We start from the raw sequence: 24,152 nt of genomic DNA on the forward strand, positions 1-24,152 counted from the left end.
ACAACTAGTAACCAGTCTCCTATTGCAGGTATCTTCCCATATAGCAGCAGCTGTAATATTAATTATTGTACAGAGTTAATTATTAGTGATAAGCAGTCACAGTTGGGGATCTGTAGTAGGTTAAAGGGATAACATAAATGGAACAACAAGAAAATTTAGCCAAATCCTAAAAAAAAAAGAAATATAGGACTGCATTCAGCACTGGGAAAGATGATGAAATGGACAACTTGCATTTCTACTATATTCTCACTGCAATACTGAGTGTTGAAATCTGCTTACCCTGAAGATAACATGGACTGAATGTGCAGAGTGATTTCAATTTTTAGTGGCAAGCCCTTCCTAAATATTTCTGTATGGAAATGAACTTGCAGTTTAATCCCAGTGAGTTTTGTTCCTGACTTAATTCAGACACGGGATAGATTTACAAAACTTCCTTTAATATGACACCAGAAACAAAGAACCCGTTTTATACACAAACAGTGTCCTGCAGCTCCTCACTTTGAGGGAAAAAAATGGTACCAGTGAGAGAAGACTTAAGGATTTCTGAAAAATAAACTTAAGGACAGCAAAAGATGAAGGAATAGTCCAGATCCCAAGCTAAGTTCTTAGAGAGAAGTCAAGGCAGGAGTGTAGAAGGGGTAGGATTTGTTTACATAACTCTAATCTGTAGCTGTGTGTCTGATCCTGTATCACTGCTGCTCAGATAAGGTGGAGTTTTGAGTCAAGAATATCAGAGGCATTCTCTAGACAAGCCTTTGTGGCCCACATTCCTTCCTCAGATTACTCATATAGAGTATAGGTGGAGTCCAAATCAAAATTATCAGTGTGACACATAATTAATCAAACAGCACAACAACTTAAATTCTGTCCTTTTGAACACAAAGTTCAAAAAAGTCAAGTTACAATCACTTGTAACCTCCATTGCAAACACAGGGATGCCACTTAGTTTTAATCTATTCCGGAGCTTTTAAGTGTTCTTGTCTTAACTATTTGTTATTGTATATGTTCAAAAAGATATAGTTTAGCTGTTTTCACACATAGACTTGAGTGCTCCTTAGGCTGTTTGAAATAGGACCAACCCTTTATCACACTGAAGGTCACGGTTAAGGGCAAGGGGAAATTACTGCTGGAGAGAGCTGCAGCAGTCAGGTAATAAGCATGATTACAGTAGATATTTTGTTGTAGGAAATGTACATTTCAAAAAAAACCAAAACAAAAACAAAGAACAGATTAAGATAATCCTATTGGTAAAAAACAGGTAAGCATCCACTTATTTAAAGTGAATGGAAAAGAAGAAAGCATGAGCCCACATTTATGTGGGTCTTCATTTGCTGGCACTGATTACAGGATTATTTGTGTTAGTTAAAGTTATGCACTTACTTAAGTACTTTAGCTGGATTGAAGCCAGAGTACTGATGAGTAATCTGCAGAACTGAGGCCACTGAGAATAACAGATGAAAAAAAAATACTCAGAGCCAAATCTGATTTAAATAAACACACTTACTACCCACCATTTTGCTTCCTTCATCTTAGTGTTATATTTCAAAGCTCAGTCATGGATAGTGACTTCACTGTGCAAACACTTATTACACCAGCTTTTGATGATATTTTTCAAACTTAAAATGAAACAGTTTTCCCCCTAACAAAGCCTGAAGTTAATTGATACCACACTTGAAGCTTGACTAAACTATACAAAATTCTAATAACCTATTCATAGCCTACTGTTCAAATGTAATTTTAGAAGCACAGAATGGTTTGGGTTGGAAGGAACCTTAAAGATCATCTAGTTCCAACCCCCTTGCCATGATAGGGACACCTTCCACTAGACCAGGTTGCTCAGAGCCCCATCCAACCTGGCCTTGAACACTTCCAGGGATGGAGAGTCCACAACCTCAAGTCCAGTGCCTCACCTTTATACTAAAGACTTTCTTCCTAAAATCTATCCTTAACCTTCTGTTCTTCAGCTTAAGGCTATTTCCCCTTGTGCTATCACTCCATGCCCTCGTGAAAAGTCCCTCTCCAACTCTCTCTCAGCCTGTCATTTTTGTCATCATCAGCAGTTTTGAGAGTCTGGAAGCAGATCTATCAAACCTGGATGTTGGCAGAGTGATGCTGGTCAGAGTTACAAAGGCAGTTTCCTGAGAAATAGAGAAAACCTTCAGCTCAGAGCTGAGTCACCCACAATTTTAATAAAACTTCAAGGAATTTGCATAGACCTGGGCTGAATAAATAATTCCCTCTGTGGCACAAGCTGCTGTGCCACAAATGCAGGTAACTGCAGCTAAACAGAAAATGAGCAGCTGCTACAGGTGGCCACTTTCTGCAGGGCTCATCACGACTGAGGATCTCAGTAGGGCTCCAGAAGGAGCCTTTGGAAGCTCTCTCAAACAGGCAGGCAAATAATGATGCATTTTTTAGTGTAGTTCTAGGAGGACTTTGAACACCAGGAAGGACTTCCTCGCAGCCCTTGGGGTTAAGCATTAGCTTTCAAGCCCACCCCACAGCTGACAAACTCTAAGGATGAGTGCTGTCAGTGGCCCCACTAAAGCTTGTGAAGTCTGTTATCTCAGAGTAGCTACTACTGTGCACAAACAAACCAATACATTAATAAACTTCCTTCAACACAGAGGCTATGGTTGACCTGTAACCTTCAAATAAATTAATTTTCGACTAAAAATGCACTGAATGTGCACAGCTTGAGGAATCTAACCCCCTTCTTGAATTCATTCCAGATCTACTGCTGATCACTCCAGGCCTAATTTTTGTGTGCTGCTTCTTTTTTGTTGCTATGCCCGAAAGAAAGCTGCAATGACGGCAACACTCAATGGGTATCTTCCTTCTGTCATGCATGCTTTCCATTTTGACAGCCCCTTAACTGCATCCTTCCATCATTTCAGGTGCACTGCCAGTGGAATCAGATTGTGCTCTGTGCTGGTTCTGTGGTTTAACACCACCTGGAAGGACTGAACCAAGGGCCGTGCTAAGCAAGCGTATCAAGCACCTGAGCTCAATGTTTCATGACTACAAACAGTACCACAAAGAGACATGCAAATAGTGGTAAGGCCTTTCCCTGTATTCCAGGAAGTGGAATTGAAAAAATTTGAAATTATTTCCACACTAAGGACCAGGGCTACACCTCCAGCAAGCCGCCACCACGCTCGTGTTCCTGCAGAACTTGTGGAGATGCAGATAAAGAAGTGTATCCATAGGCAGTGGATGCTTACAGTGTGGAGATGGCAAATACTGGGTTCACAAGCACATAAGCTTAGATGCAGATTGAGTCTGTAGTTAAATGTCTGCAAAGAGCTGAAATTATTCCTTGTCATGCTTCCCTGGGCCTCAGAAGAGCAGCCTATTTCGGTGACCTTTTGTGCACATCTTGATGTGCTCTGAAAACATGAGGGCTTCCTGTCCACAGTTACAGTCTGCAGTGTAAAAGCCTGTTGCTATAAACTTTAAATACAATAGACTCTGTCTATGGTTAACTTATCTTAAGCCGCTTGCAGCTCCTGTTCAAAAAATATCTGAGTTATGTAGAACTTTTAATGTGTTTATCACCGTAACATTTCTGACTTAGTGTAGCCTCATTTTTTATAAATGGGAAACTGAGGCACTGAGAGACCAAGTGCCTTAGAGTTGCACAAGTGATCTCTGATAGGGCAGATGGTTGCAGCCAGCTTTCTCTCGTCTCCAAGCCATGTCTAGCTACTGGCACTATTTTTCTCCTTTTTAAACTCTTGTTTTCCTTAATGACTCTGGAACTGACTCTGAATGACTCTGAAGGCAAACTGCAGGAAAGAAGGTTGTGCACTTTCTGTGGCGACTATTTTGTATCAAAAACAGTGTGGCCAGCAGGACCAGGGAAGTGGTTGTCCCTCTCTAACTGGCACTGGTGAGGCCACACCTCAAGTCCTGTGTCCAGTTCTGTGTCTCATGACAAGAAAGACATCGAGGTGCTGGAGCAAGTTCAGAGAAGGGCAATGGAACTGGTGAAGGGTCTAGAGAGTAAGTCCTGTAAGGAGCAGCTGAGGGAGCTGGGGTGTGTTTAGCCTGGAGAAAAGGAGGCTCAGGGATGACTGTACTGCTTTCCACAACTGCCTGAAAAGGAGGTTGTAGCAAGATGGGGCTCAGCATCTTCTCCCAAGCAACCAGCAACAGGAGAAGTGGACACAGCCTCAAGCTGCAACAGTGGAGGTTTAGGTTGGACATCAGAAGAAATTTCTTCATGGAAAGGGTTGTTAAACATTGGAATGGACTGCCCAGGGAGGTGGTGGAGTCACCATCCCTGGAGGTTTTCAGGAAACAAGTGGATGTTGCACTTAGTGCCATGGTCCAGTTGACACGGTGGAGATTGGTCAAAGGTTGGACTCAATGATCTTAGAGGTCTTTTCCAACCTAAATGATTCTGTGATTCTGTATTCCTCACAGTGCTCCCTAAGAAATCAGCTTTGGCAGGGTCTTCCCCGTGTGCAAGATGTCTGTTGGGATGTACTTTTGTGCAGTCATTTCCAGCAGGCATAAGGGAAAGGGGGAAGAAAGGGGTCTGTTTTCTTCTTTCATAAGCCGTGTCTTCATCTGTAGCTGTTCCAGTTTATGTAAGGAGCTGGATCCTGAGGTAGAACACACCATAAATGTTTCCCAGCAAATACTGGAAACACCCAAAAATCCCAACACCCAAAGCTTGAAATGCCAAACACACAACAGCAGGGAGATAGCAATCTTGCAGCTGCTGCTCTCCCTGCCACTGTCAGGAGCTATTTTCCATTGTCACCAGTTCTCCTCTCCTCTCCCTCTCCCCCTCCTCTCATTCCCAAGCTCTTTCCTTCATTCTCTTCTGAACCTTTAATGTATTCCCCAACTGTTTTTTCCATCCTCTGTCCATCAGCTTCCTTTCTCATCTTCAATACTTGAGGTTGTCATTTTTAAGTGTTTTAATAGACCATAAAACTTGTACAAAGCCTCTGATCCGGCAAAGTGACTTGACATGCACACAGCTTTAAGTGCTCTAGTACTGTTGACTCCAGCAGGGCTACCAATATACTTAAAATTAACCACACATTTAAGTGTTTTCCTGGATCAGGGCCACCACTGCATCGACATCAGCCAAAAACAAAACAGCACCTGAGATTCAGCAACATTAATACACAGCAAACTCAGCCAAACCCGGGGCTGTAACCTTCAGGTTACCTTTCCTCAATGCCTTCTGTCATTGCTCACTGTGTTATGGCTACACTTAAAATCTCTTCTGTAAGCACACACTGGAAGTCGTGTTTAGGAACAATCCTGTTTAAGCCAATGCTTTCTTATGGTTTTAGAATTTGCCTGGCCTGTTTTGCTAGATCAGGCTCTTGGACAATAAGGTCCTCAGGGCAAGAAGCATGTTTACTTTTTTGCTTGAATCATATGTGCTCATATACCACAAACCAGTAATCAGTAACTTTCTGTTCAGAGGTACAGAAGGAAGAAGATTTTCTACATACCACAGGTGCCCCGGCTTGTGCAGTTTTAAGTGAAAAAGTAGGATAGATCAAAATGTCAAAAGCCTAACATACTAACCTTACCACTGGCAGTTTACTGAAAGACTAAACATGCAAAAAGACTAAATTAATCAATCCCCTCTCGAATTCTGTTCCCTCCCCTTCTTTTGCTGCCCTTCTGCCTCTGTTACCTTTTCTCTTTTATTCTCTGTTGATTAATTCACCGGTTTACACTTCAGCTTCTAAGCCCCATATGGTAGGAGCCTTGTCCTTTGTTAATCATACAATAAGATTATGTGCACCTTGGGCCCTGTACAAATCATTATTGTCTTCCTACAAATGTCTTCCACATGGCCCCACCCTCGGTTCCAGCTGAGAACTGAGCTGCTGTTGTGAACAAGCTCAAAGAGTAAATATTTTGCATTCATTTCACCAGCACAATGGAAACATTTTTCCAAGCTGCTGCCAAGATGGTATCTAGTCCTCTTCTGAGTCAGCAGCCCATGCAGCTGACTTTCAAATGGCCAAACTTGCTTGATTGTAATCTTAAAAGAAAAAAACCCAGTCACAAGCTGTATTTTTAAAGAGCTGTATTGCTCTTCTCATGCACAAGCAGGTAGTGACACTATAAAATATGAAAGTTGAGAGAAAGAAGATAAACAGGAGTGAATCTTGTTTCACGATGTCCCCTTTATTTCTCCCAACTTCACAAGTTTATTTCAGGGATTGGGAATGTTGTAAGTGAGAAAGGAATATGACTGCTTTGTGTAGAAAATTTCCAACCAGCTTTTTACATTCTTTAAAGCTCTGTTGGCCATTAAAGACTGTATCCAAAAATAAAATACAGGCAAAACTGGGTTAAGAGAGATGCAGATGCTGAGGAATGCTAAGAGTTCCCTTTCATAAGCATTTTTTGGTTATTCTTAGCTGTATTTTCCCTCTAGTCCAATCCAGAAGCACGAAAGGTGCAACCAAACAGGTTCAAAGCTGTGCATCTCTCTTCCATTCTCATGGAAAGACTTTGGTCTATAATCTCTTCCCTATTGTGAAGAAACAGCCTAGATGTTAAATAATTTTTGTGTTCCAAAATTGCCTAGTTTCTTACCAGCTGGTAACTGGTAACTGTCAGTGATCTTATATTAAACTGCAGCTTTCCATTAAATCAGAGAGTGGGTATCCAGTTTCTAATCACTAATGGAGTTTACTCCTGTGAGAAGTTCTGATCTTCTAGATCTTCTAGCAAAACAACAGGATGCTTATTAAATTATCGAGTCTAAAATTCATAAATAAACTGTGCCAGGAGAAATCAGTTCAATGGGTAAAACGAGGCTGTCCCTCGAGCACCCTCTTACATCACGTTACTTAACCAAAAGATATCTATTTATATAGACACACGAGGCCAGATCCTGAGGTTTAGCCTTTCTATACCATGCACAGTGCAGGATTTAGGGTGGTAAAAGTATGCTAGGTTTAAGCCACTAACTCTGTCTTCAGGATGCTGGGGTCATGATTTCGGTACCAATGTGTATCTTAAAAAAGCCCCAGAGATGGTCTAGTTTTAATTGCCTTAGCTACTTATAGCCCGATGAGAGCTGTCAAAGCAGCTGGGAATTGATTGGACTCAGCATTCTGGCTATTCATCATTTCCACCTCGCCTTCCTCCTTTTGATCCAGGACTAGGAGGAACAGGAATTGTAGGACTTTATGTCATTAAAATAAATTCTCCGCTGAGTGAATCCATGGATAGTTGATTAAATTATCTCTGTGGCTGCAGAAAAAGCCACAAGCTGACACAGACACACACTTCCTTAGGGGAGAAAAAAAAAAATCATCTTTATGCAATACAATTTCTCTGCACTGGGAGATTGATTGAACGAATCTGAACACTGCAACCAGAATACAAATATGTGAGGAAACCAGTGTTTCAGTTGGTTGTGATTGGACATTTTTTATTTTAAAACAAATAAGTAGCTTTTTTAAAAAAAAAGGCAAATTAACCAGTAGAAAAAGGATATTAAGATGCTTCTTGCATATTTTAAATACTAAAATGGGAGGAAAATACCAAAGATATGACTAGTAGGGAGAAGGTGAAGTGGGCAAACAGAATATTAATAAAATGTGAGTTTTAATTAAAAAGTTGTGTGAAGTAGTAGAAGCTTTCTATTTCTGTAATGTTCAGGTCCAAGTGAATTTATTGGTTCATTTATTCTTGAAGTCCCAGTAAATCTCAGTACAGATTTTTCTAACCATATTAAATAATTCTCCTGTGAGCTTATATTCAATTCAGTGGAGCTACCATGATGTCTAAGGAGACTGAAATCAAAGCTGGGGGGCTCAAAACATTTTCCCAGTAATATTTTTCATAATTGTTGCATAGTTCATCACAAAGTTATTCCTTTACTAGGTTTGCAGCTCATTAGTTATATGCCAACTGTTGGACAAATATATACCATTTTAAAATTGAACACACTTTCACGTGGATAACAACAGTTCCCGTAGGGAGAAATGCTTAAACAAGGCTTGTTACAGCCCCTGGGATCTATTAGAGAACACGATCACCTCCCAGGAGTGCTGCTATTAAGGCACTTAAAAGTAGCCTGGACACACCAGCACTGCCAGAGCTTTCATCACTGGTAAATGAGGGCCTTTCGGGCTCTAATTTCGGTGATCAGTTTACTGTGGTGCAAATCAGAGCTGAATCACAGTAATGCCTTGGCACTCTCATGCATTGCCTTAAACCACACAAATGCTGAAATAAGGAGTTCTGGTGCACTTGCAGACTGGATTCCTTTTTTCTCAGCCTGTGCCTTTTTTCGTGACGACATCGGAATCAAAGAACACTTTTTCTGTTCTCTTTATCAGTTTTAAATCTCTATAACCAGCTGGCGGGTTACAGAGCTCTGATAGGTGGTGTGGCTTTTTTTGAGAGAGCCAAACCCAAGGACCTGCTGCACATATCCTGGTTCCCAGGCTCCTTGCCAGCACGGGGTGTGATGTAAGAGCCTTTCACGCTGAACAAGTTAACAGCCCTGTTTTGGAGTTTACTACATTTTGGCTTAGACACAGCATGAATAGCCTTGCAGGAAAGTACTACTGTTTAACAAGCAAGTAGCTGCAGGAACAATCTGGCTTCCCTCTTGTATCTAGGACTAGAAGAGTCCCAGCTGTACATTACATCTCTCCTCTCCCATATACTAGAGCAGAAGGGACTGTGTAAAATGAACACAGACCAGTCTCTTTCAGTGCCTCACGTGTGCTCTGTCTGCAGTTTTAACAGGACTTGCTCACACAAGGTAAGAGTAAGTCTCAGTCTAACATTTGTCTGAGATTTCCTCTTTTTAAGAACGTTCTGGGCAATTACTTGGCTAAGAGGTTATTTGGAGAATCACACAATCATAGGGAAAGTACCATTTGCAGCCATGTTCTGCCTTTGTCACTTCTTGTGAGCAGAGAAAGCCCCGGCTTTGTTTTCAACCAAAAGAGACCTCAAAGGCAACTCTCCAGTCTGGAGCAAGCACCTTCTGGCCTGGACTCCTTTCATGTTGGGAAAGGGGAAACCTATAAAGGCCAGGAAATGAGGTACCACAGAAACACTTGTGTTTGCAGGACACAGGGAACAGTGATATTTTCACAATGTCTTATACACCAGTGGAAGAAGAAAGGGTGGAATGAAAAGGATACAACCACATTAAAGCTCAACACACCACATTCCACTTCAAAATACAGGCAGAGGAAACAGGGCAAACGCGCTCTTTAGTGAACATGCAGCCTCTCTACATTCCTTTCATGGTCCGTAATGTCACATTAGAGAAGAGTTATCATTTACCACTTACTGCCTAGAGGTTACACCATCCTAACAACACAAGGCCAAAGTACATGAGTCATGAACTGTATTGTGAAAAATCAAGTCGCTCCTTCCCCGTGTAACGCAGCGCTCAGTAATCTTTAGGTGCAGCTTTGATCTCTTATCAGCTGAATTTCTCATTATAACCTTCTAACTCCACGGCTAGGAACACCTGCACAGCCAGGGGAAAGCCTGTAGGAGCTGCTGCAATGGTGTGTCACAGCCCCATCACATCTCGCTTTGGGCACCTCTCAGAAGTGCCTGGCTCAGAAATGCAGCACCCGGAGTCACTGCCTTTGCAATCAGTGCAAGAGGCTGCTCAGCCCCCTGGAGATCTGATTCATCCCCTGAAAACGCCTCTCTGGGGGATACAGAGACAACTACAGCCACTGTACTCCCCGCTTAAGCGGCTCAGGTAGGTTTCTAAAGTTAGGTGGGATAAATCCAGACCTCGGTCATAATCACAGACACCCATTTAGCATGAGGTTAATTGCTTAGCTTTGAGTACTGTGTTGAGATGATACTCGCTGAAGGAGGATCTCCCTCCCTCAGGAACTCTTTCCCACTATTTATTCCCCTCACCAGAATCAAGGGCTTAAAAATCACATCAAAATATACACTGTTGTAAGTGCTACTAAAGCATGAAAAGAAAAAAATATTGCTGGGAAAGAAACATTTTTATTCTTTCCTCCAAGCCTTCTCTCTTACTGAATAGATTCAACCGTTCTGCACAAGAATTTCAGACATATAAAAAACAAGTACAGAATCAGCTTCAAATGCAATTAATTATAAAAATGGGCTAAGAATTGTTCCAAGTCCTAATACTGCACCTTCCCGCTCTTCTGGTTTTATTTAAATAATAATTCCCGGCCTGGGTCCAAAGGTTCCTCTTTTCTACTGCAATATATATAGTAATCATGAATCATTTGTAATAGTTCTGGGATCTCACACATTATCACCAGTTAAACAAGGTAATAACTAAATGAGATTTAAGTTGACAGAGCCCTGTAGATAAGAGTCAACTTCTCATTTCAGATGCCAACATAGAAGCTTCCCTATCATTAAACTGGTCATCTAACAGCATGGCCATGAATCCAGGAAACCATTTCTCACTTAATTTATGGTGTGTTTTTAAGATAATTCAATTTTCTATGCCAGCAAATGGTGATGTAAGTAAACAAGAAATCGAGTTTGCCTTTTACAGATTTGTTTATGGCGTGTGATTGTGAAATTGTGTATTTATTATCACATAGCTCAAAATAAATGAAATGTTTGAGACACGGTACTCAAATAAAGGATGTCGGTCTACTGCTGTTGCGTTTGTAAATGAATGCTGGGTCAGTAACTTGCGGGGATTGAAAGAAACAACAGTCCTGAGTTAACACATATCAGATTCAGGTTTGTGCCCTTCTGCAGGAACTTACCCTTTCCCTCTAACAGTTTCTCCTACTAGAAGAACATGGCAAATCTAATCTCTCTCTCCAGTCTGTTGAAAATTAAACATCCAGAGCTTTGTTCCTCACCGAACTGTGGCTGCTGACATTTATTACCAAGTAAACCAGAAACCTAATGATTCACAGCCCTGCACACTCACTGTTCTCAGATATAAATGAGTACAAAGAGTACCAGACAATCAGGTGTCACACATCTCATGTGTTTCTGTATCTTCTGTACAGGAGAGAATTGAGTCCAACATGCTGAGTTTCCACCAAGACTTTTTCTTTTACATATATACAACCACAACTGTTCATAAAAACTTGCTGAGAATTCTGTTTCTTTATTCTGGCATCTTCTACTCAACTTCATATTGTCTGAATCAGCAAATAATTAAAAACAAAATAAACTCTTCAGTCTTTTGGTCAGTGGAATGTGCTAAGATTATGTTGTTTCCTTACTTCTATTCTAACAGGTACAAAAGGCTCCTCTGTAGCTGCATAACACAGATAAACACATTCGTATGCAAATAATATGACTGATTGACTACATCCTACTCAAAATATTTTTGTGTCCTACAAACCTTTGGGTTTCATTACTTATGTATCCCAAGACTATACTGACATGGAAAGGCATTGAGTTGGCTAGACAAAATTTACTGCTGGAGTTCCCTAACTGTAAGCATATTTTATTTAATACTTTAATGATTTACTTTTGCATAGCAGCAGAACAGAAAGTCTGTAATTTGTATTGCTTGTTTAATCTAGGAAAAACAAAGGTTGGCTACAGGTACAACAGGATGTGACAAACAATGAATGAAAACGGCCATTAATTATAATTAATGGTTATAACCTGTCCATGAAAAAAATCAGGTTGAAAATCAGAGACTTCCTAACCTTTACAGAAGGGGCCCCCAAAACAGAGCACGTGTTTTACGGGATGTGTGTCAATGACTTAAGAGTAGTCCATGAACACTGACCCAGGACCCAAATGCTTTCAGCATCACAAGAGCTGCTGCTGCTATGGAGGTACCTAACACAAAAGCAAAAAGGTTTTGGGATTGCTGTGTTACCGTGTTAAGATCTTGGAACAGCTTTTCCCATGGGCGAGTGGGAGGAAACTTCCTGCTTTTAAAATAAACTACTGAGAACTGGAATGAAACAGAACCTGCAGTCGTTCAACAGAGAAACTGATGTCAAGAACTTTGTGCCCTTCACATTTCTAGATTTCTAGAAACAGAAAATGTCAAAGATTTTATATTTTGAGGGGGGAAAAAGTAGAAGAGAGGGGCAAGACAGATGCAGGGTAGTTAATTCTGGTCAAGTCTTCTGGTTCCGTGAGGCAGAGGAACAGAAAGATACAGTTAATGCAAAGGAATTAACACAAAAAAGAAAGAAGGGGCAAAAAGGAAGAGGAGAAAGAAAGAAAAGAAGGCATGTGATGCCTCTGAGGCTCAGGCTGACCAAGGGAGAGGGGAGGAGGCACAGTGGCCTGCAGTGCAGATCTTGTGGTGGAAAAAATCAGAGGCTGGCATTCATGTGTTCCCAGGAAGTGCTGAGTTATGCATTCCCAGGAACTGAAGAAACTGTTCTTATGAAGACACCTTTACTATGTGGGGGCTGGATAAGTGCCCTGGTAGTGCTGCTCTTCTTCCTCTACTCTCTGAGCTGGGCAGGAGGTGTGATAGCAACTAGTGCCATTAGTCACCAGCTGACCCAGTCATCTCAGACCCCAGAGGCAGCAGGAACTCAAAACACCTGCAGCTCACACTGTGAATTTCTTTTTGATATGTTCTCCTTGGCTGCTAACTCTCTCATCAGTTCTTCCTGAGGGACATAAAAGACAATACTAAATAAAATCTTACCCATCTCCAAGGTGGCAACTCAACAGTGTATGTTGGGATCTGTAGCCATTGCAAAACTCACTTTGAGACTGGTGCAAACATTAGTTATTGCTTGGGTAAATCAGAAGGGAGCTACCACCTTTGGGTTCCTAGTGCCTGCTGAGCCACATTCTGGGAAAGCTGGAATAAAAGGCCTATGACGCTGTCCTTGTGCTGTTCCACAGTATGGACACACACACTGTAGCCCATCAGTCGTAATACAAGACAGTTAACACACAACCCTGTACATTTCCAACTGGAAAACCGGACACATGCTTTACTTACTGGTTTTGAGGTAGCACAGGGAGCTGGTGTCATGATGGGAGGCTTGGCTGCACTTTGAGCTGGAGGCAAAGAGAATCTCTGCCCTGTGTCCGGAGGTGAAGAACAGTGAATCCGTGTTTCTAGTCTCTCAGGCTCATGCTTATAGGATTCAAGAGGAAACGTGGGCTGCTTGGTCACTTGTGTTGGGGTAGATGGAGAAGAGGAGAGGCCAGAGGCTGTGAACAAGAATAAGGACCCAAGATCAGTTCAGAGGAAGAGCAGGTGGAAATCTCAGCTTTACAGTGAACCTATGTGTTTTCATCATATTTTCCCAAACTAACAGGATGGATCTCAGCTCCTTGTTTATGAAAGGGAATCGCTCTGCCTTGCCATGAAAACCATTTTAAACTGGATGAACTCTCTGATCCATTACAGGGAGGGAAGACGGGAGTGCTGGAGGTTTGTGTTGTATTAACCTCCCATCTGATTGCCTATTTCTAAAATGATGCTCAGGACAGGTATTACTTTATTGCTATCATTTTAATACTCCTGTGAGTCTCAGGATTACAAATGGTTCAAGAGCTTTAATGGTTGCTTTTTCTTCTTTTTCATTATTTTAACAGTTATCTCGTCCAGCAGATAGAATACAATTAGGAGCAGAGGAAAAAAGGAACAGGACATATTTCCCATGAGCCTCAATTTGCTTTCTGATGCTCTTGGCAATGCCTTTGTACAAACTAGAATTGTTTTCAGCAGCCTTTGAGGAGAAAGATTAATCATATCTTTTGCTGAAAATCAGTGTCAGCAGCAGATAATTTCTCCTGTGAACATCCTGTTTTTATTTGACGTGTATCTACCCCAGCTGTATTTTTGGTCATGTTCCTAGGGCAGTTCTGAATCGTGATCAAACAGATTTAAGCTATATTTATGACCCATTTAAGAACCAGCAGACACCCACAACCAGTTAGAAAATTCAGGTGCCAGCATCCGTGTTTCTTGTTATATCTATATGTAAGTCAGCAAACAGAGGGAGACTCTCTGTTGGCAGCATAAATCAGGATAGACTTAGATGCATAAAAGCTATAATGCTGAACAGGGATATGTATTTTTAAGTGGGCTGCAAGATCTCTGAATTTGGTTCACTTCTTGTCTTTCCAGAGACTTGTGCAGATGATCAGTTAGTCCAGCGGAGACTCAATTTCATTGAAAGGGAGCAGATAAGCACAAAATCCCAAGCCACTCAAATGACTGTTTGGGAACACAGTGATGCATCTTCATGGTAAGTAAGGCTCCTCTTCTCAGATTGAGCTTTCAGGGCTCCACCAGAGATTATTGCACCAGAGATTTTTTTTTCCCATTCAAGAGCTTTGCATTGGTGTAACTGAGCCCCCACCAGTCCTTCCTTTGAACCCAGGGTAAAGTGCCTTAGTACAGCTCACTTTGTCACATTTTACCTCACAGGGAGCATTTTCAGAGAAAACTTTGTATTGATGGAAAGTGAGAATAAAACTCAGCAATTACTAAGATGCTGAGAGTTGGAAGACTGGAAATCCAGCAAGTCAGGGAGGGATCTATTACTTGAAGAAACTATTACTCCTGACATATCTGGGGAAGAGTTAGCCTATCTTATGGTTAAAGGAATTAACATGGTATACAGGTAATTGTTCTTTAGCTATTATTCTTCTTTGAAAACAGCCTTCCTTGATGGCTTTTACATAATAAGAGACTTAACTTTATCATAATAGAGTCACTCAACAAGAAACCTGCAAAATAATTAGGCTCTGATGTTTTTTATTAGTAGTGGGTTTAGTGGTGCAGAGTACTGTATTTGTTTATTTCAAAGAAAATCCTAATTCTCACTGATAAATTTTAACTTTGTTGGAGTAAAAAAGGACCCAACACTCAGTCCCTCCGTTTGGTCCTTTTCCAAAATTGCAGCTGCCCTCCAAGGACTTCCATTTCATTTCATAACAAGCTCTGCAGCTCTGCCAGTCAAGCAGCAATAACACAGTGGAGACTGGGTGTTGTAAGCAGATACAAATGTTGGCTGATGTGACATGCCATGGGGAGAGGCAAGAATAACCACCCTGGCATTTTGAATGTCCTCAACTTCTGATTTTAGTGGGAACTGAAGAGTGTGTTCCACCTCCTGAAGGAATAAAAGGACACCAAACTTGCCTGTTCAGTTTTTTGCTTACAGACAAATTTAGATAAACAGTTCCGGGGAAGATGCTCTTCTGTGTTTTTACGGATGTACAAACGTTCCCTGAGTGCTCAGACTGGGGATAAGGTGGATGGGAGCTGTGATCAATGCAAATGTAAAACCACTAAAAGGGAGAAAACCACAATTAGATCTTAAAGTCTCGCTGCCGGGATGTGTTCACTGTGTGCTAATGTATTCAGCAAGTCCACAAGAACAACTTCCAGTAACCAAGAGGCTCTGCCAAAAGAGCTTTTACCAGACATAAGGAAACCACACATTCAGCGGTCGAACAAGGCCAGCCTGCCAAGTGCAGAGGACGCCTACAGGACACAGGGAGCTGTGGATCAAAGGAGACCAAGACAGTAACATCTCTAACCTCCTGAGAAAACTACTGCCACCTCATTGAAGTCATGTAACAGCCCAGGCAGGACAGACACCATAGTTTCCATTTCATAAGGACATTCACTAGTGGTGAATATCCTTTTGGATGCCAACCTTGAGTTTTTATGGATGAAGAGCATCTGTGACTCCCGAATGCTGAGCCTTAGAACTGTTTGTTTCAACTAGGCCCTTAAAACAAAAAGTACTTGCTGTGAGGCACCCCCTAATACATCTGAGATTCAATTTGTCTGTGACTCAGTTTCTGCACAGAGATAGAGGGAAAAATATAATTATTTTGCAGGGTACTTGATTTAATTTATGTAGTTAAGCTTTTCAAACTTTTGAAAGCCTAACTCATAACATTATTGTGGTATCTATGTTATTTACATTTGTACAATACTGAGATTGAAGGCATAATCACACAGGAAACATTAAATACTTTCTGTGGTTATTAAACCAAAAGACTTTTGGCTGCTGTGATACAGCTCAACACCCTAAACCCTGCAAGGGTTTTTATAAAAGCCTGAAACATAAAAGAATGAAAACCCGTAATAAATCCCCAGACCAAAATCAGTTCAGGAGTAACAGAAGTTTGTATTAACTTTAGTCCTACTGGACTGCCAACTAAACAGGCAGCATTGGTGTAAATATATTGTTATCTGCACATGCAGTAGCTGCCCTGTTCTACTGCAGTAGAAGGAATCCAATAAAGAGACAAGATACAGCTCTATCCCATGGCTGATAACAGTTCATTTTGGAGAAAGCATGCAAAACAATTAAGCAGAGAAAACTAGATAAGTCTAGATTCTTCTATAATGAAGCTGAAACAATTCAGTATGTACATAGGATTTTAGAGAAGAAACAATCTTCAACATTGGCTACAAACTCTACTGTTTCTGGTAACAGTACGAACAAAATGTGGTATTTTCATGTTAAGAAACTAAATAGCTGTTCCTTTTTTCCATAACACAAAAAAAGAATTTTAGGAAAAAAAATTAAAAAGACAGAAAAAAAGTCTAGCAGATCAGTTCCTGTGTCACTGCCTAACACGAGGCTTTGTCCTTTTGGGGTGGAACTAGATGATCTTTGAGGTCTCTTCCAACCCAAACCATTCAATGATTCAATGATTCTGTGTTTTCCATTGATCACCCCTGTTCAGTTTTGAAAAAATCCAAGAGGTTTGCTTTATTCTGATTCATTCTGACATTTCCTTTCTGAGGACAAAACAAGAGCAAATAAAGAGGATAACTTTGTTTATCCCTGTATCGAGTAATCATGAGGTCTAACATTTGCAAAATGGAATATGCACATGAATAAGAATATTCATAAGAATGTATGAATGCATGGTGAAAATTTGCATTAATATATAGAAACATCTTTCATATTATGGTATGGCTTTACATGGATCCTAATAGAACTAAATAGCACTCAGTCTCAGTTTTGAGCAGAATGGGTCTATCTCCAGTTGCCTTCCCCCTGTGACAGTGACAGCACACCAGAATTCAGTCCTGTGCCTTTATTTGAGCAGCTTCAGCTGGGATTGAGTTACAAATCACAGGTTGGATCCAAGAGGCCTGAGCAAGTGCTGCTGGAACAGCAGAGCCCACACCTTTGGCCCAAGTCAGCACTGGCTGGTATCAGGCTGGGCACAGACATACAAAATAATGTTGTTCCCTTCACTTGTTTCTCTGGGTGTTTGAAATTGTATCTTTTAAATAAAGCTCTTATTTTGCACGGCATTAAGTTCTCCACCCACCTACTTGGGCATTCTGATCCAAACCAGCCCTCCACTGATACATAACAGGAAAGGATAAAGGATAAAGTGCTGCATTGTCATCCATGTACTCCCAAGGGAAGAAGGGTGGCTGCCCTCCTACGTTTCCTACATTCCCAGGGTGACACCCACAATGAGTTCTGTCACCTACATTTCATGCCTGACCTGGCAGGATGCATCTGGTGATTTCTGGGAGGAAGGATGCTCACAGCCCAGTGATTCCTGCCAAAGCCTCCCTTTTTATTATCAATCCTTTTCCAGAAAAGAAAAAAAACAAAACAGCTGCTGCTCCCATGAACCTTTGGAGCCACCTGCCCACAAATGATGCTGCTAGGAATTTCAGGGATGTGCTAATGCTTCAGGGGGACAGTAAGAGTCACCCTCCCCTGGGGATGGCCCAAAGGATAGAGCCAGCAGCCTGCTCTCAAACTTTATTTTTGCATTTGAAGTTGCTGAAACTGGTCAGAGTTACTGGCCATGAAAATTAAACCACTTTTGTAATTTACCTTTTCCTAGGAATCACATTTCAGTATTCTTTCATCCTGTACAGGATCAAGCCAAAAATAACATTGCTAACATATAAAGCTGTTGCTAAAACAGTTTCCCAAGTTTATATATGGGGATATATTAATTTACCACCTAGACTGATAATTCTCAGGAAAAAAACACCTAAAGAAAAAACAAATTTCCATTTGCAGTGGATCCATGTAACACTTTTTGTCTTGATTCCTTCACAGGACAGCACTGTCCTTTCATTTCCATTCTCAGCTGGCAGTGAAACAGAGAAGGCAGCAGGCTGTGGCTGCTGAATTTTAAATACTCAGCAGCACAAGTGAATCTGAGTTGAGCTGCTGGTTCATTAAGCTGATTCACTCTTCAGACACAATACTATGTTAATTTTGACACATAAGCGAATTGATGCAAATTATGGGAAATGAGGTTTAATGCCACTTAATGGCAGTATAAAACTCTGAACCCATCAGCAGGTAAATGGCCACTGGCTGTTTCTATCCAAATAGTACTGGTAATATTGACACTAAATGTTGTAAAATACCTGCTAGCTTTAAATAAATAAAAAATCCTGAAAAGTAATCTGAAGAGTTATAGTACCAAAAAATATCACAGATATGCCCAGAAAATTTCCTGCTGTATTTAACATTGTTACACACCAATTCAGGTGCCTCCCACCATATAAGAACTACAGCTGCTGACAGTGCATCACCTGCATAATGGCTAGGCCTTCCAGTCTGCCAAGCTCCCCGATTCTGGCTGAGCAGCATCTATCCTAGCTGCATTAATAAATGCATTTGTTTCAATCTTACCGAAACAACTCCATGGCTTTCCAGTTAGTGGGTTTAACATTCAGTGGAAAGCTTACTTGTTTCATAAACCATCTTTCAGATCTTGTTATTAATCAAGGAAAGAGAAAAATACACTTTCTAAGTCATTAAATTATCACATGCTGCCTGAAAATTTCACAGAGAAATGTGTGTTTTTGCAATAAAACTCTAATCTCTCTATATTAGTTCAAACATAGCAAAGGAAACCACTCCTTAAGTGGTCTTGACCACAGAAATACTTGACCCTGAAAACCCCAGCTTTTGCTTCAGAAGCTGTTTCACTTTGTAGAACCAAAGACAAAGCCCCATCAGTTTTTAGGATTCTGCCTGTTCTGCTCTGTTTGTCGTGTCGGAACAACACTTGTATCTGTGGAATCTGCAGTGTAACACCTTTTCCCCGTAAAACTGAGAAAATCAGGGCCTGAAGAGACTAATTTGTAAAGTTTTGAGAATTGTTCTTCTTTATGAGGATCTCAAGGCCCCTTTATGAGGGAAGGCTAATCAGGAGAAACTCTTGCCCAATGCTGTATCCTTTAAAGGGTTAACTGCAGATCTCTCCTGCACTGACGATCAGACAGAGGATCTTCCACCTTGCCCAGAACCATACACTGGTTATCTTATGTTTGTTACGTGTACTTGCCAAATCTGGAAAGACTTGACACGTTTATCAGGTCATAAAGCAACAAAACACATGGGATCCAAACACAGCAAGCAGAGACCAGAAACTCTGGTGTAGAGCACTCCTCCAACGGGCTTTTTCTAGTTCTCATTGGCAGGAAGGTTCCAGCCTGGCTTCTAACTCCTAATTTTCTGCCAATGCTGCTCCTTTGTCTTGCAAATACAGGAGAGAATACCACAGGCAAATAATTCATAGCAAAGCAAGAGAGGTCACCCACAGGCTTGATGGCAAAGAATGGCTTTTTTTGAGACAGCCAAATGCACATTCCAGTGCTGTTCCACAGCCTGACAGGTGAGGAATTAAGAGGTTGAGGTAGTCACTGAATAAGTGCCTGGGCCAGGCATGAACAATTAGCTTAATCATACTGAGTGACTCAGCACCAAGACTTTACCAGACACCATATGGCTGTGGCCAGCACAGTGTCAGAAACACTGGTAACGTGTACCTTGCCTGTGATAGGAGAAAAGCATTAACACTGATCCTCAGAAGGTAACACCCTGATGCTAAAACATCCTGTAGAACCAGGAGAAGCGGGAGGAGGAGGTTTGGGCACCCCTCCATAGGACAAACATGCGTGAGCAAAGAACACTTCACCCTCCTGTGCATCCATCACCCACAGAGCGTGGGGTGAAGAAGTTTACAAACACCAGCTTTTCACTCTCTGAATCACCAGGCTAACTCTCCAGTTCTGCCACTGGCAGCAGAGCAAGAGGAGTTTAGGAGGACCACATCTGGAATGGCCCTTGCTGCACACACACCCAGGACCACGGGTGATGGGATGTGACATTCTGCAGCCGATGCCTGGGGATGGCTGCGGGGCTAGAACAAAAGCTAACTGTGGTAACTGTGATACCTATCTAAAAAGTCACTAAAATGAAAATCAATCACTCCTCTTCGTTCAAACTATTCTGGAGAGACACATGACATCTGTGCAAACCCCGAGTTTGATCCAAACCAGATGACTAACGAGCATAAGCCAATCCATGCAAATAAGCCACGTGCAAGAGTTGGCCCTTATCAATGTGCTGAAAGAAAAGTCTCCCCGACTCCCCAGCCCCGTGTCAGCACGTTAGCCAGGCACAGCCCTACATCACATGGCAGAGATTCACATGGTCACTGGTACTACTGCTGGTCACAGCCGGCTGCTGGGAGAAACAATGCCTACACCAGGACAACTTTATTTACTTAATACACCACCTGGCTCTTAAACTTTCACAGAGTACTTCGTGTTCAGAGCCTTTAATGAAATAACTTTTGTTTTCTGTTTTAGCAAAGAGTCTGGCTGCTAAGGCGAGCATTTAACAGCTCTTTCCACATTAACCTCCTTGTCCTATCCAGGCTTTCTTGGCTGTTTTCAGCCAAGCTGAGCTAAACGCTCCCCTGTTATTGCATAAAGCTGCAAATTGCCTGCCTTTGGAGACACTTTGGTGGCCAGCACTGTCGGTCTCTTCATCACCGTGCCCCCTGCTAGAGGCTGCAATAACTGCTTCCCGCCTCTCTCCCTGGTTTTGCACAGCAAAGCTTCCAAACCACAGCCACCACCATCATTGCTCGTGTTCTGCTTCTCGTAGTACCCACTGTGTGCAACGTGCTTCACGGAGAGAAAGGACAGCAGAGGCCCCGGCCTGGAGGGTTTGCATTTTGACAGGCAAAGGAAAAGAAGGAGGAGGAAAATTAAGGGGGTGGGGGGGAGCTGGGGGGAGGAATTCTGTATGCACAACATATAAAGACAAGTTTGGAAGTAATCACTTGCTTGTTCTGATGCCTAATTTCACACTTGGGGATTTCATACTTAATCACTGCACTAAATGTCAGCTTTTCAAAAGCAGCTGCTCGGGGGGCTGCGGAACAGGGTAAGTTGTTGCTTTGCCTATGATTTATGCTATTCTAACCCAGTGTAAATTTTAAAGAATGAGGCAATTGAGGCAAAGATTTGCTTAGTTTGCTTGCTCTAAATCAGTGCCTTCGCCATGTACCTTATTTCTGTAATATACTAAACCAGAGGGAACACACCGTGGAAGCTGGAAAAAACCTCCAAACATTTTACAAATATGTCATTAGAGGTGCAACATAATGAAAAGAACGGTCTAAATCTGAGCCTGCAGAACCCCACCGAAATCCCTGTGGGTGATTTCATCTGCATAGTACATCCACTCGCTGTGTAACCGAGAGACAGAATATTAATGCACATAAAGAGCAGTAGGGTATCTATTTGCAGCGTACGCATGACAGCTCCAGGGCTGGTGCCAGGGGAACACACACCCTACTGCTGCACACAGCTAAAGGCTCTGTTTAGACTGTGACATTTCCCGAGGTTGGGGATAGCAGGATATAAGGCTATCGGAGAAGAGACTTCAGGACTCAGGCCCTGGGACCTGTTCTCTATTTAATTTATCAGTTTATATTAGCCTCAGTTTCCTACTCTTGCAATGAGTAAGATATCCCCAGAGGTGCCAGTAATGGCATTGGAATTACAGCTAGATTGCAAGTCTCACAGCACAGTTTACTTTTGTTTATTTTCTGCAGTGCTCACAGGAGCACTGAGGTGCGAGTAATTAAATATTTGCAAAGTACTCCAAATCCTCAGGAAAGCTGTAGCTTTATAATGAAGCCACAATTTGACATTTCTTTGGTTTTGAAATTCATTTTTTAAAACCTTCTGTTCTTCTCTTATTAAAAGACACAAAGAAAGAGAGCTTCCTTCTAGCTCTCTTCAAAATTCAACATGAGTCCAAGCACTGCTTCAGCCTGTGGCATTTGCCTCTTCCCACTGTGTCTGACTCAGACTTGTGTCTCATCATAATTCCTCTCTTGCTAACCTGGGAATTAATCTGTGCACATATGGCACAGCAGAGGCAGCACAGTGCTCTCTAGCACACCTACCAAAGCCCTATGAAGAAATAACTTATGACTTCCTGGCTCTTATTTGATTGAAAATAAGTTGCTACAGGACTGCTCCTGCTCCTTATGCCACTTGGTAGTATAATTTCCATTGCCTCCTTTGGTAGTGGATGATGCTTTTAGCAGAACATTAGGGCAGTAAATGGCTGCTTTCTCCAGACACCAGCTGGCACAGAGATCAACCCTCCCCTTTCCATGAAAAGATCCACCAGCACCAGCTTTCTTCTGCCTTTCACAATTAGATCTCAAGGTGATGTGCATTACAACAAACCTCAGACCTCAGTCCTTCTGGTTAGTTCTAATCCAGACTGGTTTTCCAGTGCAGTACAAACACTCCTCTTGGCATCAGGAAAGTGGCCAGGAAATGACTTTGCACAGTGGCATTGTTGATTTATACCCCTGGAAGTGTACAGAAAAACTACAGGCCAAGTTCTCCTAACAATTGCTATGGATAGAGTTGCCTATCTAGGATCTGGCTGAGGGCACAACGGATTAAAAAAGGGGAGAAGGCCACTGCACAGCCATGTACCAAACCCACAACTATTTCAAAAGACTTAAAATACACCCCAAAATGGAATGTACTTATCCACCACTGGCAAGTCCATGTGTCCCATATATGAGGAATCAGCTACCATCTTATTTTTGTCTCCCAGAACAGAAGGTGGATAGATTCAAATCAAATGAAGCCCTGTCCTCTTGCTGTGACTGCACACTCTAATCAATAAAGTAAGAACTGTCATGACACCCAGCAATGAAATGAGGCTGAAGAGCAGCAATATCATATCTATATGTTAAAACGTCAGGATGGAGCCAGGAAGTACCCCAAGATACTCTCCAAGGGTTACCAAAAGGTACATCTGCAGAGTTTTAGATGGTGGTGTTGCCACAGCTGTGAAGTCAAACACACGTAGCAAGCATACTACTTGCTCAAGAGAGCCATGAACGCTTGGGCCCATCCTACTGAAAGAGTTCAGCCAGAAATGAACCTCTACTTTGTTAACGATGTAAGTCTAAAGGGAACTTTAAACTCATATCTGGATAAATATCAATCACACGGAATGAATAAACACTTAGCTTGGGATGTTTAATGATCCTATCAAGTTGGAGGTCCCCTTGAACTCCATCATCTTGTTCTTCTTACCTGCCCACAAACAAAATTCAGACTCACAGGAGGGGACTACATTTCAGTGATGTCCATTGCACTGGATCAACCAACACCTGGCCCAATTTCATCTCTCTACTCCCAAGTGTTTATATCGACCACACATGTTTCTGATATTTCCACACCAGCTACATGACACAAGGTTGGCCTTCCAGTCACGTTTTCTTTCTTGACTCCTGAACTGCCTCCTTCTTCTGCAGACCAACTATCTCCTCTCCTCTCCATGCTTCCTGCTAAAATGTTACATCTAAAACTCCACTCCAGGCCCACTACAGACTGATGCATTGAGAGCAAGTTAGAGGAATTCCTCACACATTTCCTTTTTCCTTGTAATTTCATCTTCTGTTTGCAGGCTGATTTAGACCATCCTCCTCCACTTGCCTTGTCACCAGAAGGCCTGTAAGACCAGCCCCCCAAAGCATGCACTTGGTGGCTTCCTTTTTTTGGCTGCCCAAGAGGTTACAGTTGATCACTCCTCTCAACACCCAGCTCTGTGGTGCTGCCAGCCTCTGGCAGGAAAGAGCACTAGTGCCCTTCGGCAGAGCACACTCATTTTTTCAAAGGGCTGGCCAGGCAGTTTTCCTCTCCAGGAAATCCTTCCCCTCCCTTGTCATCCAACCCCAGCTTCACCCCACAGCCCATCCCAGGTCACTATTACAGCAGTGCCTCCAGCACATGACAGCAGTCACATTCCTGGATTATTTTACTCCCCAGAGCTGTCATCCTGCTGTAAAGCAAATGAAAACATAGGAGCCAAAAGGACTCGGCATGTTGAGAGCGAGTACCTCAACAGCAGACTCTTTGGACCAGG

General features: G+C 42.0%; 1 protein-coding gene across 5 annotated transcripts in view; it reads right to left on the reverse strand.

The window, feature by feature from the left end:
- The window catches only part of PRKAG2 (protein kinase AMP-activated non-catalytic subunit gamma 2), a 211,285-nt gene that overhangs the window by 55,486 nt on the left and 131,647 nt on the right, over positions 1-24,152 (reverse strand). For all 5 annotated transcript variants that reach the window (XM_017826516.1, XM_017826518.1, XM_017826517.1 and 2 more), the window contains one exon: positions 12,923-13,137. In XM_017826516.1, the coding sequence (XP_017682005.1) occupies positions 12,923-13,137 (215 nt within the window). The remainder of the gene's footprint in view (positions 1-12,922; positions 13,138-24,152) is intronic.

Source organism: Lepidothrix coronata, unplaced genomic scaffold (genome assembly GCF_001604755.1).
Source record: "Lepidothrix coronata isolate B3197 unplaced genomic scaffold, Lepidothrix_coronata-1.0 Scaffold128, whole genome shotgun sequence".
NCBI classification, from domain to species: Eukaryota; Metazoa; Chordata; class Aves; order Passeriformes; family Pipridae; genus Lepidothrix; species Lepidothrix coronata.